Source organism: Chiroxiphia lanceolata, chromosome 17 (assembly GCF_009829145.1).
Source record: "Chiroxiphia lanceolata isolate bChiLan1 chromosome 17, bChiLan1.pri, whole genome shotgun sequence".
Lineage (NCBI taxonomy): Eukaryota > Metazoa > Chordata > Aves > Passeriformes > Pipridae > Chiroxiphia > Chiroxiphia lanceolata.
This window is the reverse complement of record NC_045653.1, coordinates 4,032,404-4,051,470: the sequence shown is the minus strand read 5'-3', so window position 1 is coordinate 4,051,470 and position 19,067 is coordinate 4,032,404. Positions and strand designations below refer to the sequence as shown.

The 19,067-nt window shown below is 39.9% G+C and overlaps 1 protein-coding gene across 7 annotated transcripts in view; it reads left to right on the top strand.

Moving 5' to 3' along the window:
• Positions 1-19,067, top strand: part of SULF2 (sulfatase 2) — a 118,262-nt gene that overhangs the window by 77,380 nt on the left and 21,815 nt on the right. For all 7 annotated transcript variants that reach the window (XM_032704551.1, XM_032704546.1, XM_032704545.1 and 4 more), the window contains 7 exons: positions 100-251; positions 3,638-3,807; positions 8,065-8,215; positions 10,134-10,309; positions 11,832-11,960; positions 12,926-12,982; positions 13,661-13,790. In XM_032704551.1, coding sequence (XP_032560442.1) covers positions 100-251; positions 3,638-3,807; positions 8,065-8,215; positions 10,134-10,309; positions 11,832-11,960; positions 12,926-12,982; positions 13,661-13,790 — 965 coding nt within the window. The remainder of the gene's footprint in view (positions 1-99; positions 252-3,637; positions 3,808-8,064; positions 8,216-10,133; positions 10,310-11,831; positions 11,961-12,925; positions 12,983-13,660; positions 13,791-19,067) is intronic.

The following is a 19,067-nucleotide window of genomic DNA, read 5'->3' as shown; positions in this document are numbered from 1 at the left end:
CTAAGAAGAAACAGAAGGGAAAGAATCTGGTTAAATATGGTGTCTCTGAAGTGTTTCTGTTATGCCTTCTTACTACACCTCTGCTTTCTCTACCCCTAGCTTTCTTTGGAAAGTACCTAAATGAATACAATGGCTCCTATGTGCCTCCTGGTTGGAAAGAATGGGTTGGATTACTTAAAAACTCTCGATTTTACAACTACACACTCTGTAGAAATGGAGTGAAGGAGAAGCATGGATATGACTACTCCAGGGTAGGTCCTGTTGATTTCTTTCTATTCACATTTGGACATGACCACAGGAAAGCTGCACTTTATGGTTTCTGTCTAACCAAAGAATTCTTTTTGTGCTTGAAAGCTGGTACCTGTAACATTATCTACAACCTCCAACAGCAGCAGTGTTTGGATGTTATGTTGTCTTCCATTCTGGGAGGGTCATGGTACTGAAAACATCATTAGCAGCAATGGGAACAAACACAATATCCTGAGACTGTATTAGGTATTATGAGCTGAAGATGTGAAATGGATTTAAATGCTGCACCATAGCTATTTCTGTGCTTTGTACTTTAGTTATTGTGTGACTCGGATTTTCATCTGTTCCCTTGTTATAGAACTGTCTTCAGTGGAGTTACACAAGCATTAATAAGATAAGAATCCAGTTTCCTCTAGCTAGACCCATCTTTTTAGTTTAAGGAACTTGTTTCACAGCTACAATGTGATGGAGAATTCCTAGGAACTTGCTACAACTTAGGATAATTCTGAATGAGTGGAGAATTGAACTGTTATGTTTATATTTCTCTGCATATGTTTCCTAATATCCTCTCAAGGATGGTATACCCTGACCAAACTTACAGAAAGGCTTGATGGTCATTGTCAAGTGCAGTATCATTTTCTATCTCATCTACCACGTTGCAGCTCAGTACCTGTTTGCAGTCAGGAGTACATTTATTTCAGCCAAAAGTGTTCCTCCCCAAAGGAACCAGCTTTAGTGGAGCCCTAAAATGGGCTGAAGTGACTCTGAAGTATCAAAGCAAATAAATCTATCCATAAACTACTCTAGTTTTAGGGTATAACACAGGAAGCAGACTCACTCTGAAGAGATTTGTAATGTGTATTTGTTTAGCAGGGATTTGGTTTGCTTTCTCTTCTGGGGCACAAATCCTGCCTCCGTGTTTGTGTTTCATTAGCATTGTGTTCCCAGTCAGTATTTCCTTTAAATGGTTGATATCTGTGATTTCCTGTCTGTGATTTCCCCTTTCCTCTGCCCTATTTGCCTTTTTTAATTGAATGTACTTTGTGTTGAAAGATAAAATTTCACAGCCTTCTAGGGTTTCCTTTTCCAGCACCAGCTGCTGAGGGAAGGGGCAACTGCTGTACAGAATTATTTATCTTTTATTTTCCTTCTGATCTATGAAGAATGAGAGAGCTAATCTTTACAGCTGTGTACCAAAAATGTTATGGTGGGAATTTATCTTATGTGCAGTGGTGTGAGGCAAGTGATTCCATAGGCACTGTTCTCCATCTCCATCCATTGTACCAAGGAGTCACCAGGAAACTTTATGTTCCAGTATCCTCAGCTCTGTTTTGTGTATTCAACACTTGAAAATGTTTAGGACTTCACTTGTAGTTTTTCTTACCAAGTTTAGTAAAAAAAAAAAAAAAGAGATGTTTTTATAATCTTCATATTTGTGCATAATAGCTACAGTAATAAACAAATGATAGTGTGCAGAGCAACAACACTGGTTGATGTTAACACTGGAGTTCAAATGAACAAACAGAAGTTGAAACACAAGACTGTTTGTCTTTCTTTCCTGGCGTATTTTTTACTGCAAACTTAATTTTCCAGCAGTGAACAATATAATCAGATTATAATTTAGTCCTATCTACTTAATATAGTTAATTATGTGCCAGTGGAAAACTAGAAAAAAAACATTACTGATTATTGGGCTCTCCAAAGTGACTGCTAAGCACTTATGCTCTGAAAATAAAATTCTTTTAGATTTTCTTACAGGATATATTCTACTTTGATTTTTCTTTTTCAGTTGCTGTCAACTTTTTTTACACGAATTTTAATTTTGTACATCTGCATCCTCTAAAAGAGCTTTTTAAAGGAGCTTTAAAGAAAAAACTGTAAGAAATCAGCAAATTGAAATGTTTCTGTTTGGTCTTTTGACCTGTTAAACAAGTGGGTTTGCAGTGATTTTCACTTTGACCACGTGGAAACCTTCACCTTCAAAATGAAGTTGGAAAACTGTGCTCTCCAAATGGCTGAATCAAAGATGAGTTACACACTTAAAGTGAGTGACCAGGTTAAAGAAGAGGCACGTTTAAGATAAACAGCACTTGTTGAGAGCACTTCAGTGTTCTCTGTCAGCTCTGAGTATTGTCTGAGGTATTGAAAGCATGTTCAGAAGTCAGTTTTGCTTTGATCTGGCTTATTGTACATTCTCCCTTCCCCTGCTTATTCTTATGACTGGAAGTCCTCCAGCTGATGCCTGTTTATACCTCCTTTCATGAGGGAAAAGATCATCTCAGTATCAGTCCTGATCGTGGCAGTTCCATGGCAGACATGGCTCGTGTTGGGACCAATGTGCAAAATTAGAAATGGAGACTTTGCTGGCCTTGTTCTGGGATAGACAGGAAATAACCTGGGGAAAGTAAGTACAGTCCATGGAAAAGGCTGCTTTGGATGAATGATGAGCTGAGTTCTCAGCTCAAGGACGTTGGCAGTGGTGGAGAGGACCAAGTGTCTGAGCCATGGACAGAAAGCTGTGCTGAAAAGGAGATACAATGCAGTGTGTACCACACCTTGGACTGCTGGCTTGACCAGAGGCAGATGTGATGTCTGATTTTACATTCTGCTCTGACATGGCAGTTATTTTGTTTTTTTAAAGGTGAAGTTTCATATCCTACTCTTGAGGGGTATTTATATTTGTAGCATTTGTATTTTTCCTGTGAAACAGGAGAATGTGGCTTGTCATTAAAAATGCTGTCTTCAATCCCTGTAGCTTTTGCAGATATCAGAATAATAATAATGATACTTCTCAGAAAATAGATAGTCCAGCTCTTCTAAAGGAAGTTTTCTAAGTTCTCAACAATATAGAGCTATATCTCTATCAGATTGTCACTGTAATATTGAATGAAATTTTTGGTCCAATTAACCCACCATCTTCTCCTGACTTCTGGTTCAGAGGGAGGTTAAAAAAAAAGAACATCAAGCCATTTGTATTTTCAAAGCACTTTTATGATGCATGGTCGGACTACACACCTTCAAGATACTGACTCTGATTTTCTTTTTATTTTTTTTATTAATGCCTGGTCATTGTATTTGGTATTGTGATCTTCATAATGTAATTACCCACTTTGGGAAGAAAGAATACCATTTGATCTTCTTTAATGCCATTCATTTCTGAGGAAAAGCTGTTGCTTTTTATATTTCTAGGCAGAAGAAAGAAGGATTTGCTTTTCTTTTTCTTTTTTTTTTTTTTAATTCCTTCCTCCTGTCTTTCTGAGTGAAGTAGCTCCTTTTTTTTTTTTCCCCCTGTTTCTTATGATACCTCAGACCTCCCCATCCCACCTCACCCCCCCCAATTTGAAATTCCTTTTCAAGTGTCTCACTGCACTTTTACTTCTACTTGCAGGATTATCTAACTGATCTGATTACCAATGACAGTATTACCTTCTTCAGACTCTCCAAGAAGATGTATCCTCACAGGCCCGTGCTGATGGTTATAAGCCACGCTGCTCCTCATGGCCCTGAAGATTCAGCCCCTCAGTACTCACATCTCTTTCCTAATGCCTCACAACACATGTAAGGAAAAAAAAAAAACCACCCACCCTTTGATTTTCAGGTTCTGCAGTATGGAAATCCTGGGTAACAATGTTTTTCTTTGTAATACTCTTGGCATAACCTTGTCACAAATATGTAAGAGTTTCTAGACTTGTTTGTTTGTTTGTGTCTCTTCAGATGGGTACAAGTATTTTGAGAATAGCTACAGAATTAATTGGATGTTGTTACAGCCTCTTTGGGAATTAAGGCACTGTTTTTATTTTGAGCAGGGAGATCAAAATCTGGTTCTTGGGCTGTAAACTCTTCGAGGAAGAAACTCCTGTCTCCCTATTCTTATGTATAAATTATATTATTTTATGAGTATTAGCAGAAATCACGTATTATACAGTATTTACTACTCCTGTTTCATATATGGAAAGAAAGCAACTGCAGCACCAGATCAGACAGGCTGTTTGTGAATGAACTGGTCTGTCTGTCCATGACCCTGGGCAGTGTCTTGAATGGATCCCAAAGGCACTGTCACCTGGTTCCTGAGTTAACATGTTCACAAGCTCCACCTTGAGATGGCTCTGGTTTCTAGCACAGGGACAGCTCTGGAATGCTGCATTGCAGGTGTCTCCTTGCAGGCAGATAAAATGAGTGGTTCTCCCAAATCTCCTCTTGACACGACTGAAAACATTCCAGCAGTTTTCTAATTCCTGGCTTCATGCCTTCATTGATGTTCAACATTTGTAACTTTCTCCCTAAGTGCCGCTGCCCCCCTTTTTAAGGGGAATTCTGTCTTATTTTGGATTTGTGAAGGAGCTGGGAACTGATGGAAATAATAATCAGTTGGTGGCCAAAGCTGCTCAAGCCTAGTCCAGAGTCCAGTGAAATCCATTTGAGCTTTTTTGCTTAATTTAAAATAGAATCTGAGGGAAAAAGCTTCCTTTGTTCTATTGTCTGGTTATTGCATAACTTAGAATTACATATTCCATTACTTTCTACTGTGCCCAAAGAGAATCTGTGGCATAGATCTGCAGCAGTGAAGTATTTCATGTTTGTTTGCCATATTGTGCTCATTTATGTTCTTTGAAATGCAAATTACAGAAATGACCAGTGAGCAACTTCTCATGGCTTATATTACTAGGTTCCTTCAGAAGGCATTTGGATCTGGGAGATGATAATCATCTATCATGCAACAGTCTGTACTGATTTACTTGCTAGTTGAATGAAAAAGGGTGGAAGGATTTGAGGAGGCCCAGCAGTGAGAAATACAGACTACGTCTGTTTTGCTTTTGCTCCTGGTTTAAGTCTTATTGTTCACACAAACTAGGCTTATCCTCCTGATTATAAAGTAATTAAACAATTTTATTTCTTTTTTAATTTTAGGTGACTTTTCTTACAATGAGAACAAGTACATAAGAAGTGTTGCTTCATGGAAAGAAGTTTTGTTTGTAAAAAAACAAATTACCTTGGTAGATTAAGGAACTATGTTCTTCTTTTGGATATGAATTTTGTGTGCATCTCACACAGACAAACTGCCAGTCATCCTCTGAACAGTTTTTCCAGCACTGCAATGATACATGATACTACAAATTATAATAATTTCTAAGAGCTTTCATTGACCTGAGTTTAGGAGTAAATGTAAAATATGCAGATCATGTACATAGAGTGAAGGAAACAATGCAAATCGTCCTCTATGTTTTTTCCCTTGTTCCCATATTCCAGGGAATCCCTCAGTGACAGGTAATCTGTCAATTAAAAAAGGGCTGTAGGCTGTTCTTGCTACATATGGATATGGTAGGGCAGGATCAGAACACGGGGGGAAGGAACACTTAGGAATTGCCCTAAAGCAGTAAGAAATCCCCTGGACAGTGTTTGCCCAGTGCCAGGCTCAGGAGACAGGACACCCTGGGCATGGCTCTGTGCCTCTCCTGCCCAAGCCTACAGGTGGATTCTGGAGCTGCCTCCAGAGCCAGGTGGAGGTGGGACTGCAGTGCCTGGCATCCACACTGCACCCTGTGGCACTGCTGGCAGCGCTTCAAAGCTGGTGCTGTGGGGTTTAGCATAGGCAGTCAGGGTGCTGCTTTGCTTGGGAGCTCTGGGATCTACTTCTGTGGCTAATTGATGTGCTGTTCTCGTGCTTCTTTTATTCCACATTGTGGCTGGTCTGACCATTGTGCCCTGCACTGCAGTCCCTCTCCTCCTCGTTCTGGAGAGCTCCTTTCTGGGTGTGTCCGTGGTCTCGTCGTGTTTGAAAATTATTCCCAGAGCAAATCCCTGGGCTGCAGGGCTGGTTTTCCTTTATTCCTGCTTATGCTGTGAGCTGCAGAGAACACGACAGCTGGGCAGCTGAACAGTGATCAGAAATGTTACTGCAACATTTTCCCACCCATCTTTTTCAAGGTCAAACACCGTCTGACTGGGACTTATCTTCTGGGTGCATTGGAAGGAGTCATCTTAACCAACTTCTAGGAATGTTACATCTGTGTATTTTCCCCATAAGACAGACAAACCTGTTAAGTGTAAGAGGGTTACATTTGTAGTAATCAAAGAAAATCACAGCCTTTGGTTGGATTATGTAGTGGGAGGTTTCAAATCAGCCAGGAAATCACGAAGTAAGCTGAAAAGGAATTTGCAAAGCATTTTTGATTCATTCTGGACATCACATAGCAACAGTTTCCATAACTGTCAGCATTTTCAAAGAAGCAATGTCATTATTTCGGCCACAATAACATTCTGAAATTCAAGAGACTATTAACATTGCAGAGACAATAAACACCAGCCCTTTCCTCCCTGTGTGAAGAAGCCTCCACTTGCCATGTATGCACATTTTTCAGATAGCATCTAACAGAGGCTTTCAGCATAAAGCATTTCACTTTCAGATTATTAGCTTCATATTTATATTAAATCTCTTAAGACTACCTGTCACATTCAAAGATATATTAGAAACACAGTATTTTGATAAGTTTCAACTCATAGTTTATCTTCATAACTTACCCTGCTGCTCTGTTGCATACACAGAATCAAGGGTAGAATGTTGCCAAATAGGAGCTGAATGTATCAGGAAATTCTGTTGTTGCTAAGAGGAAAGTGATGGAGTATCTGCTGTTCTTTCCTGTGTTACTGTGTCACCCTCTGGGCTTGTGCATTTGCACAGACTGAGTTTATTGCTCTGAATGAAAGAAGGAAGCCTAACCAAATTACTTAGGAAAAGTAATCTTTAATATTTTAGGCTCTGCAGGCGATGTGTTTGAACCAGGGTGTGGAGAAATTGTATAAAAGATGTTTTTCAACCTTAAGTAATAGCAAACTTTAAAGGAATAGTATTTCTTGCAAGTGTAAGCTATAATATAACTTCTTAGGGAGTTGGTGATGCAGAGAGTTGACATCCTGGTAATAAACCCTTATTTAGGTTCAGCTGACCTAGAACAATATAATTGTGCAGAGAAAAGCGATAGCTGGGACTCCCAACAGTGTGAAACTATGGACAATCAGTTATATTTTTCCTTATCACTTTATTAATGGTGTCCCAGGACCATGAGAACTTGGAGGGGCAGTGATATTTCAGGGGGACATTGAATCCAGTTCTTGGGATTTTGCAGGGACTTTAATTGAAGCTTCTGACGATCACAAAGGTTTTGGTGGCTGTAATGTGTCTTCAGAATACAACCCTGTTTCCCTTCACCCCTGCTTTTCTTGGCAGGTCTTTAACATCCATGTGCATCCACTTCTGCTGCTCACATGCAGTTGGATACCAGTAGGCAGAGTGCCTGTGCTTCTCTGGTGCATGAGTGTGAAAATACTCAAGTAGCCAGTCATGCTAAATTCCAGAAAGCTGTTAAAGAACTTAGTAGAACCTTTTCAGCAAGTTCTGTAGTTATCTTTAAACAGCTTGCACAAGCCATAGTATTTGGTGCTGATGTGGACAGAGTGAAAGCAAAGCAATTTCCTGAGGAGGAGCTCTGTAATACATGCTTCATCTTGATCATACTTGTGGGCTTCAGACTTCTGAGGCTAATCTCCTGGCTTTGAGATGTATCCATATTAGTCTGAAGTCACTGCAAAAACAAGGTGTATTTACTCTTTTCATAGATTTTTATTCCCCCCAGAGTTGTTTTCATTTTTCCATGTTCCATGACATGAAAATATAAGACATTTCCAAAGTGAATCTAATATTTTCTTGTGCACCTCGGAGATTAAGTCCTATGGTGTTGATCAAATAGAAATTACTAATATTCATTGGCTTTTTTTTCTACTTGGCTAAAGCACTGTGGTTTTCTCTCTGTTCCTTAGCACTCCCAGTTATAACTATGCTCCAAACCCAGACAAGCACTGGATCATGAGGTACACTGGTCCCATGAAGCCCATACACATGGAGTTCACGAACATGCTGCAGAGAAAGCGGCTCCAAACACTCATGTCTGTGGATGACTCGATGGAGATGGTAAGATCAGCACTGCCCTTTTTTGGTTTTTTTGCTAAACAGGTGCTTGTTTCTTGAGTTAAGCTCTACCTTGTCCTGTAGATGAAGGTAAGGGAGAAAGGAGGAGGAGGAGGAGGACTGCATCAGTTTTCTAAGTGTGTCATCCTCTCACCTCGGATCATTTTGGCTCTTTATTCTGTATATCAGGATCCTCATCTCCTAAAGACAGGTACCATGAGGTGGTTGGTGTGAGCTGATTTGTTGCCACAGAGCCACTGCTGAGTGAGGGGAAGAGGGAGGGATCCCCTTAAAAAAAATATATATATATCATATGTCCTAAAAATGTACCCTCTGATAGAGAAAAGTCATCCTACAATCTGTTGGAAATAAATGTGTGCTTGTTCTGATCCTGTAACACTGAGTTTCTGAGAGAAGAAAACAACAGCAGCAAAAAGTGATGTTACAGAAGTCCTAACTCTGTAATGATGGAATGATCTCATGGTAAACCCAGCCCAGGATGTTAAGTGTTGGAAATAAATAAATAAATAAGTTGGTACATTAAAAAAATTTAATTAAGTCTGCATTAGGTAACAATGAGATCTCTTAATGCAGACTGGGTGTCTTCAACAGAAATGTCTGAATTCACTAAAAGCTAAGAGTGATTTTCCAGATCTAAAAAGGCAGATTTAAAGGAGTTGCAATTTACTGCTTATCTCTTGGCATTCTTATTCAAAAAAGGTAGAACATAAAATAAGTGGAGTGCTGTAAAGCAAAGATGAGATTATATGGGTGGCATTGCATAAATTTGTTACTAATGTCTTATAATTACTGATTCAGGCAAGTATGATCTCTGTCTCATGTTAATGAACCTGTTCAGATGGTTCAGATTACCAGCATTAGGGGAGGTTGGTGATTTTACTACGGTGTTTGGATTTTCTGTTCAGTAAAATGGTTTCACTCTGGGTGATTAACTGCAGGCAAAATCAGTTAGGTTGTTTTTTAGTTCTAGTTACCAAGTTAGCCTGACCTTTTCCACTGAATTATATGTGTCTAATAGTCTTTCAAAACTAAAAAGAAAAAACAACCAAGTACCTCATGCAAAACAATAAAACCACCACAAGCACACACAAACAAACAAAAAAACGCAAACAAAACAACCTGTAAAAGAAGCAAAAATAAATCCCCAAACCAAGGACATCAGAGTTTGTTTTCTTCTGTGCTGATGGGTTCTGGGTGTGTGTGAGGCACTGCTTTGGTGGTACCTCACCACCTTTGTGCCTTTGCAAGGCAAAGCATCCCATAAAAATTGACCTTTGGTGCTCAAGTGGATACATTTCACACAAAGATGCTCCTGTAAATCTATAGAAGCAACCACAGAGTTAAATCTCATCTTAATTCTCCATATTGAGAGAGTATGACTGAATGTTATTTATCTGGAAGGTATTGTGCAAATATTCTGCATAATGGGGACTCATTTGTCCAAAGGCAAGATCACTGAGTGTTGCTTAAACACGTGTGAGATTTCAAATGCTGTCATTTTATTAAAATTGTTTTCTGCAGGAAAAAGATAAAGGTCAAGAGAAAATTTCAAAAATGGCACCTTGAAACTCTTATCTCTGTTACTGTGTGTATTTAGCACTATCTTGCCAGCACTTATGCAAAATGCTGAACCCAAACACTTGAGAGTGGCACATAGTGTGTTTTACCTTAAAAGAGAAAACAGAAGTGTGCCTTGCAATAGCCATGATATTCAGCTAGTAAAATTAAGATGTGATTATGGATTATTCAGAGTAGTGGTTCATTGTGATAACTCAGTATAACTCAGTGCCAGCCTGGGCTGTTGTAATTTGTTACTCACAGGCAGAAAATGATAGCCAGTATTCCACATGGATACGAATTTCATGGTTTGTTTCACCCTTTTTTTTTTTTTTCCCCCCAGATTTACAACACGTTGGTCGAAACAGGAGAGCTGGACAACACGTATCTGATATATACAGCAGACCATGGTTACCATATTGGCCAGTTTGGGCTGGTGAAGGGGAAGTCCATGCCCTATGAGTTCGACATCAGAGTTCCTTTCTACATCCGAGGTCCCAACGTCGAGGCCGGGTCCTTGTAAGTTCTCCTCTTCTGAAATATGTCCATTCTTTTATGGAAGGACTATACAGATTATACAAAATTATACATGTAACTGTGTAGTTTTCAAGTTAAAAAAATATGTCGTGTCATGTTCACTGCCACAGTAGATAATTATTGCTGAATGTTGGAATCGCTTGTTCCAGCTTATAAAGAATAGTTCATATGTTATCATGCACAAAAGGTTCTTTTTGGTTCATTCTTTGAGACTACATGGCTAGGGCTGTTGGATGCAGTGTGCAGACTGTGCCTGTTAATTAAAATGGTAGCTTTGATCAGCTAAGAAATTATGTAAATACACTTTCTAAGCAATTATTTCAAATAGCAAATATTTGCACTTAAGTAATGATTTTGGACAGTGCCATAATTTACTGCCTTGTCTTTATATCAGTGTGCATGTTTTAGCATAATTAACACACAGTCTTCCACACAAAATTCTTTTTTTTGCTGCAGACGGATCTAGTGTGTAAAACAATAACAAATAATTATTAAAAAAAAAAATCTCATTCCATATACTGGTTAAATTCATTGGTTCATATTATCTGTAGGCACAAAAATGTTAAATTCTGTAGATATTGCACCACGTCCCTAGTTTGTTTTCAGCAGTTATGCATAAAAAAAAAAACAACATTACTTCCCTAAAAAGCAAGGGGGGGTTCCTCAGTTGGAATTAAACACGTGACCTCAGCACTGAAGGAGTTTTGTCTGCAGCAGCCCCCGAATTTCAAGTGAGCTGAAACAGCCTTCTAAGAACAGGCTCTCTTTCCCTTTGACTGCAGTTCTTGGCCTTCCTGGAGAGGGAATGCTCTTATGGCCCGAGTGGACTGAGCTGGTGTTTCTGCAACATGTAGTGCCAGAGACCAGCCACATTATGTCTGCTCTAGTTCAAGGGTCTTTACACCCAGACACCCATAAAAGCTGTGAAATCTTCCCACTGAATTTCATTTTTCAGAGACTTCTGAAGATGAAAGAATAGGAAGAACAGGATAAAATAGCTTGGAGGGGAGAGTATTTCAGAAAATAAATTGAACTTCCCTCTCAGCCTGATTTTTTTCTCTAAATGGTGGAACATCAATCATCCGTGTTTTTTGTGAACCTTATGTTTTTCCTGCAGAGTAATTGTCATGACTCCCTTTTGATACCAACAAAATTTTAATGGCAGTCACTGTAGCAAGTCATTACTAAGCTCTCGTTTCTAATACCAAATATACTACATCATAATTATTAGTAATTAAAATCAAATTAGGTACATCAATTTAATTCATCATCCATGCTCTTGTCAGTGCCTGTTTGCTCACTCACTCAAAAATGTAGTAATTTTTAAATAGTGTCTCATTAATTAGTGTGAATTTAGCAGCTTCCTTCTGTCCTGAATTTTTTGAGCTCGTGTTCTGCACTGCCATGTACAGCAGCCCATCTGGTCCCATCCTGCCTTTGTTTGAACAGAGCTTGGTGTCATTACATGGACTTTAAACTGGCTTCTCCTTTATGTGTTTTACAGGAATCCTCACATCGTGTTGAATATTGATCTCGCACCCACGATTCTGGATATTGCTGGGTTGGATATTCCCTCTGACATGGATGGTAAATCCATTCTAAAGCTGCTGGATTCGGAGAGACCAGTAAATAGGTAAGAACTGGAAATGTGTGTGGAAACGTGTGTGTGTTTGTGCAACAGGCTGAGCAAGTGTTCAGCAGCATGCACCAAATTTAAAGGAAAATATAATAAAATTACCACCTGTAGGATTACATCATTCACTGGGAAGTCTGGAGACTAGTTGACCCACTTCAGTTATTTTCATTTTGGCATATTTTCATTTTCATATAGTAGATGTATGGCATATATGGCATCTCTATATACTAAATATAGTCTGTGTAGAAGAGAGGGATACATGTGAAGATCTTTACCTATGTGAGTTATAGATTTTAATTGTCTCTGTGACATCATTTGTAGCAAAGCTACAAATTTCACTTTGAATGAATTGTAGAATAATTGAATTGAAAGGGTTGGTTGCATATCAGACTATAATATAAAGACAGGCTAGAACTCAAAATTGCAGTTATTATTTAAGACTTTCCATCAATAGTTTTATTGGAAAAAGGCTGAGGAAGAGGATTAGACTGGATGCTTGCTAGAGAAGATCAGCAGAGAAAGGGAAGGAGATTTATTTGCTTTATAAGTAGTTGGGTGGAGGGAGAAGGGGAAAGGAGCAGCTGCTTTAGAACAGGCTACTTGGTGGGCAGTGTGAAGGTTAAGAGCCCAAACTTGAGTCATGAAATCCGGATTTAATTTGTGATCCTTTGTGATGGAGGACGATTCAGTTAATCCACTGTGCCTTAAACGTGTTTATGTTGAAGGAATTGCACTCTCTGAACCTGTTGTGGATTTTTGTCCCTGTGAGAAAAATCTGTCCTGTGTTTGCTCGTGGTTTGCACTGGAGGAGGTGTATGTGCCTGCTTCCCAGAGCTGGATGTCCCCTTGTGCAGTGACATGACATGTTTCTCATTGGAATTGGGGATGGGAGAGAACACTGGGGCACAGCTTGGTTACTGGGTTTGTGGGAGTTGCTTCTTCCTCTCCTCGTTTCCTCCTAGGTTCCACTTAAAGAAAAAGATGAAGGTGTGGAGAGACTCATTCCTTGTGGAAAGAGGGTAAGTAAAGTGTTAATCACAAAGTTTTTCAAATAGAAGGACACTGAATAGCTAAAGCCAAAGCAGCACTCTGCCACAGTCTAAAGCCATTTAGCTGTGCCAGCAGGGACACGGCTGCAGCGTTGCCTAATGGCACTGATTGGAGGGGATGTATGGCCTTTGCCTGCAGCCTGCATAAATGTGCTCTTGGGGTGGGGGGAGGGAGTTTGCTTGCATTGAGAGATGGAAAGGCATCCCATTTTGCTTTCAGCTGCTGCCCTCCCCACCCTCCTGCTTGTATCATGGGAGTATGAACAACCCTCCTTCTCTGCGTGTTCACCTGTGCCCCTGCCTTAATCCATCAGTGGGGGCACGAGGGGTTTGCAGAGTGCAGCTCTGTAGGATGAGGAGGATGTGGTCTCCTTATACTGACTGTTGTTACTGCCTGCCAGTCAGACATGGAACACAGTCTTGATTTTGTATGGTTTTGTATGCTTCCTGAGAGCATGACATGAGTAACTTGTGTGTTCATCAGAGAGGCTGAGTGCTGGTTTCTACTGGACTATGAAGTTTTGGCTACCAGTGTTGCTATGGACTTGGAAAATAACATACTCCTCTGAGTCTTTTCAACAAACTGCATTTATATCTTGAAATTAATGTAAAATTAATGTAAAAATGAATGTTATTCTTTTCCCCCAGTAAACTGCTGCACAAGAGGGAGAATGAGAAGGTAGATGCCCAAGAGGAAAACTTCCTACCCAAATACCAGCGTGTGAAAGACCTCTGTCAGCGAGCTGAGTATCAAACAGCTTGTGAACAGCTTGGCCAGGTAGGGCACTGTCCCCCTGACTGAAAGTGAGCAGTTGTAGTTAGGCTGAGCTTAACACCTTCACTGTGGCAATGTCCTTCACCACATCGTCTGTGCCAGCTTATGAATCACATGGCTCTGGGGCCTTTGCTCAAAACCATATTACAGCATTTCTAAGATTGACTGTCAGTCAGGAAATTCTGATTCAGGTGTTCTGCATTGATTCCTGAAATCTGCATTGATTTCAGGTGGTCAAGAGAACCACCTAGGCTGTTCTAACATTCTGTTCCCCAAATAGAATGTGGTTTGGGCTTCATTAGTGATGAGGAGCTACAATGTACAGATTGGCCTTCTTCAAATATATATAGTTTACTTTGCTTTGAATTCTCTATTTAATTCATTTTGTTGATGTTGTTATTTGGACTTACATGTAATAATGGGAAACTGACATTCTGTTAACTCAATATATTCCTCCTCTGAGCAAAAATAGACTGGGAAAACACATGCAATTATGACTGGAGGCAGTCTGGGATATGGGCATAAAGCTCATTGATTTTGTGTCATTTCTCTTGTTGCATAACTGTTCTGGGCAGATAGGAAAATATGTTCACTTTAGATCCAAGTTGCACAGAAGAAATTCAGGGGAAAAAGCTCTGGAGTGGTATCAATACGTGGTCTTGAAATGCACAGGAGACGACTTTGGAAATTACAAGAGCAGTGCAAAGGCAAAGCACAGCTGACTCCATGGATAGAATTCCCCACTCCTGGGGGAATTCTCATCCTCTGGAAACACGGCAGAATTGACTCTGTGCCATTGCTCTCATCCAGGTGTGGGTCCCAGTGCCCCTTCCAAGGACTGTGACACATTCTGCTGTGGACAGAGTGGGGAAGGTCAGTGGGTCCACAGTTACCCTGTCAGTTCTTAGACTGGCATTGCCTCATCTCCTGGCAGCTCAGAGGGCTCCCAGGATGAGTCAGACTGTGGAACATCTGTCCATGCAAGCACAGTCTGAATGGTTCACCAGCACTACAGTCAGTAATGGACTGCTGAGGCTACAGTAGTTCATTTTTTACTGTCAGAGACCAGACTTCCTTCTTCTGCCTCTACTGATCATGTAGTTCAGTGTACCTGTGAAATGACTCCATTGTTACTTAGGTGTTTGGATCCAATTCATATGTATAAGAATTTTCCAGGTGCTCTTTTCTTCCTATGGCTTCTTTGTCAGATGTAGTATACTGAGAAACTACAGTCCTGTTCTTCCTAAAAATACTAAACTTGAATATTACATACAGTAGTTTATTGTCATCACATGTCTCGAGCTGCAGTTTTAGCTGTGTGGGAGCAATCCATTGTTTTATGAATTTGAAATGTTATTTGAGGAACTGGAGGAGAAGTTACTGTTTCTGCTACAACATCATTCAGTAAATAGTACAGGGAAATACAGCTTTTCTTTTTCCATCAGTACTGTCTTTTTGAAAGCTGTTTCAACTTCTTCCTTTTGTCTTTGTCTTCCCAAATATTTTGAACGTTATTGTAAGAACAGAGGGGAAGAGAGACTTTCCAAACCCGTGTTGTCACTGAATCTGTCACTTTGCATAAGGTAACTTAGCTATGTTCAGGCTTTCTTACTCTTAATTACCACATGTCTCAGTTGTGGAAGAAAGGGGGAAGGCCCTGTAATGTCTACACTCATTCACAGGCTTATGTTTTCTTTCATGGGCGATAAAATATCTTTGACCTCTTTAAGAAGTGGGTATAAAACATCAACTCTGCAGTCGGAGTTGCCAATAAATTCTGAAGTAAAGATGTGCAAATAAGAGATGTGTGTGCTGCATCCTCATTGTCAGGAGACAGAGGGGAGAAGAGTTGTTTTGAGCAGTTCAGTCAGACGTAATTGGAAGTGATGGGATGAAATTGAGCAAAAAAGAAATTTACGTTGGACATCAGGAAAAATTGCCAAACAATCAGGTCGATTAAAGTCTGTGAAGGGCTCTCAAGGGAGTCTCAATCCATCTCACCCCTACTCTAGAGAATATGTCCTTGTAGTCTGTCTAGACAATAGGAACAGTGGGAGATAAATGTGCTTATTTGAGGATAAACTGTGCCTAAAGATGGGTGCACCCAAAAATCTTTTTGGAGTGAAGCAAGACTAACCTCTCAAATGACAAATGGGTGTTGTCTGTTTGCTGGTGCTGCTCACAGCTCTGCATAGTAAGTAGAACAAGCCCACATTAATAACATGCCACTGCCTTGGGGGAGTTCATGGTATGCAGATACAGTGGTTATTTAGCAGATGTCTCCTCATCCTGCAGCACACTCTGTTTAGTAGTATCGGGAGTGTTCAGTAAAAAAAGGGAATTTTCACATCCTGATGCAAAGATGAAGAGAAGTCTGGGTCAGAATTAGTTGAAAGCTTGCTGAAGTCATTGGGATTCTTTCTTTTGGTTTAAACAAGATTGGGGGACCTGCTGTTTGGTGCACAGAGAAACCTGAGCAGCCCCAGGGAACGTGAAGTGTGAGCGGGAGACAAGAGCGGGAGACAAAGACTCAGAAGGAGAGTGAAGGACAAGAGAAAAGGACAGAGTTTAAAGTAAAGGAGAGGTAAAGAAAGCTTTGAATGTGAGGTGGAGAATTTGAAATTCTGCTTTGTGAGTGTGCAAGGTTGTGAATACAGTTCTGTTGCCACAAAATGATCTTCCTTTGCAAATCTCTGTCACCCTCCTTAACTTATAATCGTTTTGGGAAGAGAGCACCAGCATCATGGAGAGGAGGCCATTCAGACTGTTTAAAACCTTGTTTCACAGTCCATTATGTGGAACTTTTTTGGCAACACTAATGTATGTAAATTCTCCTGGGTGCAATGGGAATCTGTGTGTTGCCATGTTTTCTTTTTCCCTTGGTGGGGTTTGGTCTGTGTTAGTTATTTGCATCCAACAAAGGGTGACTGCAGACTCAGGTGAAAGAGCAGTTCAGCATTTATATTCAAGGATTTAAAAGAGATGAGCTCTTCCCACATGAAATAAAAAACATTTATCCTGGTACCTAACGGCTTCCACACAAATTTTTCTCTTCAGCCTAGTTTGGCCTTTCATTCTAAACTGATTGGTGAGTGGAAGCTGACCCACTTTTATCTGGCAGTCTGCATTAATGTGCTTTTGTGGAGGCCAATTATGATATCACCATTGCTCAGTAGAGTACTCCCAGCAACTCCACAGTATCATAACAACAGCTGCACAAAATCTCCCTCCAAGTAATTTGCCAACTTTGTGCACATTTGATAAACATGCAATACCTGCAACAGTGCTGGTTGCTGTAGGGAATCTTTGTTGTGCTTGTAAGAAAACCCCAAAATTAAAAGATAGTGATTTTTGTCTTTAGCTGGACCTGACACAGTACAGTAACATTGCCAACTCATAAAGAAAAATAGTTGTGTGAATTGACATCATTTCCTTTTCAAATACTTTTTATTTTCAGAGCTTTATTTACATGCAAATCTAATACAAGTAGAATTGCCTTTAAATAGCATAAAAATATCATTTTATGTGGCAGTTTTCACAGGAGAACATTCAAAACACAAATATGGGCACTTTGTTTCCTTCAGATGTTCTGCAAGTGAAAGCTTTGGCACACAGTCTTCCCTCCAATCACTTTGTGCTTTGCCAGGACCCTCAAGGGATATTCTCTTTTGTAACTGGCCTGAAGATACCAAAAGCAGGTCACTTATGTGCTTGGTCCCCCCAGTTCTCTCACATCCCAGTGGGGAAAACTCTTGTGATTTGGAGTGTGCCTTCCTCAGCAGCTCACAACTGGCCCCTCTAGATCATATTCCTGCCACCACAATCATGGCTGGCCATTGTTTAGTGCCAAGGGAGGAGCAAGATAAAAAAATTGCTTGTATATTCTCTATATTCTCCTTTTCCTGAGTCCACTTGGACTTACGTCAACCTGGCCTAGGACACAGTGTCAGGTTTTATAAGGAGTTTCTTTAAAAACTGGGAAGAAAACTTTTGATCTGTCTATCTTTTGTGGTTGTCTGGTTCTTTCGTAGCTAGCAGAGATATCCTGAGGTCAGTAAAGAATTTAGGTTCTGTTGATAAGAGAAGTGTATCAAGCCAGCTCGAGCCCAGATAACTTTAATAGCTCTTTTGGCAGATCACTGGAGTTCCTGAATATCAGCACAGGTTGCACGAGATCAGCAACTTTCAGGATCAAGCTCTTAATCTGTGATTGCAACAAGAAATGACTTGCTGATAACTTCATACGCTAAAAATTTTATCAACCCTCAAACTGATAAAATTAGGAGGCAACAAACCATGAAAATTAAAATAATGGTGATTTATTAAGGCTGTTATCTGAGGATTGTATTCCTCATCAGGAACAGTAATTAACAAAACTGTTTTCCTCCTTCAGCTAGAAATAGCATGTAATGATTTCCAGAGGCTATTTTACTTACAGGATTTTTTTGCTTGTTGCTTCACAAACCCAAGAAATTTGTGTTTCTTATTAAAGGAGATTTTTTTAACTCCTTGTCATTGCAGTGGTGGTGGTTGTAAGTAGCTTGCTAAAATCAATACCAACATTTAATAAAACCCCCCAAATTTTCAAACATCCTGATAGGAGTAGCAGTGTACTTCAGTTCAAAAGAAAATGAGATGGAGGTCAGGAGATTGGCTACAGACTCAATGTGGGACCTCAGACAAATCAATTCCCCTTTTGATGCTGCTTTTTCCTCCACCACTAATGTAATTTCTGCTAAGGCTGCACTCACTCCTCAGCTTCTGCAGTGCCTCACACAGCAGCTGGGACCATTTGATACCACAATCCAATTATTATATTAATAATAAATGAATGACATAATTGTAATCTTAAAATTAGCTGGATACCTGCTTTTTTTCATTTGCCAGCTAGTTGTAATTGTCCCACCTGCCTCACTTCAGCTACAGTTTGTGGCACTAAAAAGCCCTCAAAATATTCTGTCAATAAATTGTTCATCTATCTTATAATTCCAAGGTTTGAGGGATATGTGGTGTGTGACAGCTGAAATTGAGCTGGGAGTTCAGAGGTCCAAATCTCCAAAAATCATGAGTCAGTGTAATGAAATAAGGTCCTGTTGGAATGAAGACCAGGCAATGCTATTTATGTCCTGATGACTTGAAATGGAGGAAGCCACACTCATCCTTTGCCAGTGGATGAATGGGGAGGAGGAGGTACTGGGAGAAAGGGGGAACCCAACAAAAAAGTTTAAAATAATTAGAAAATAATACCATTTGGTAAGAATTGAGGAACTGGGCATATTC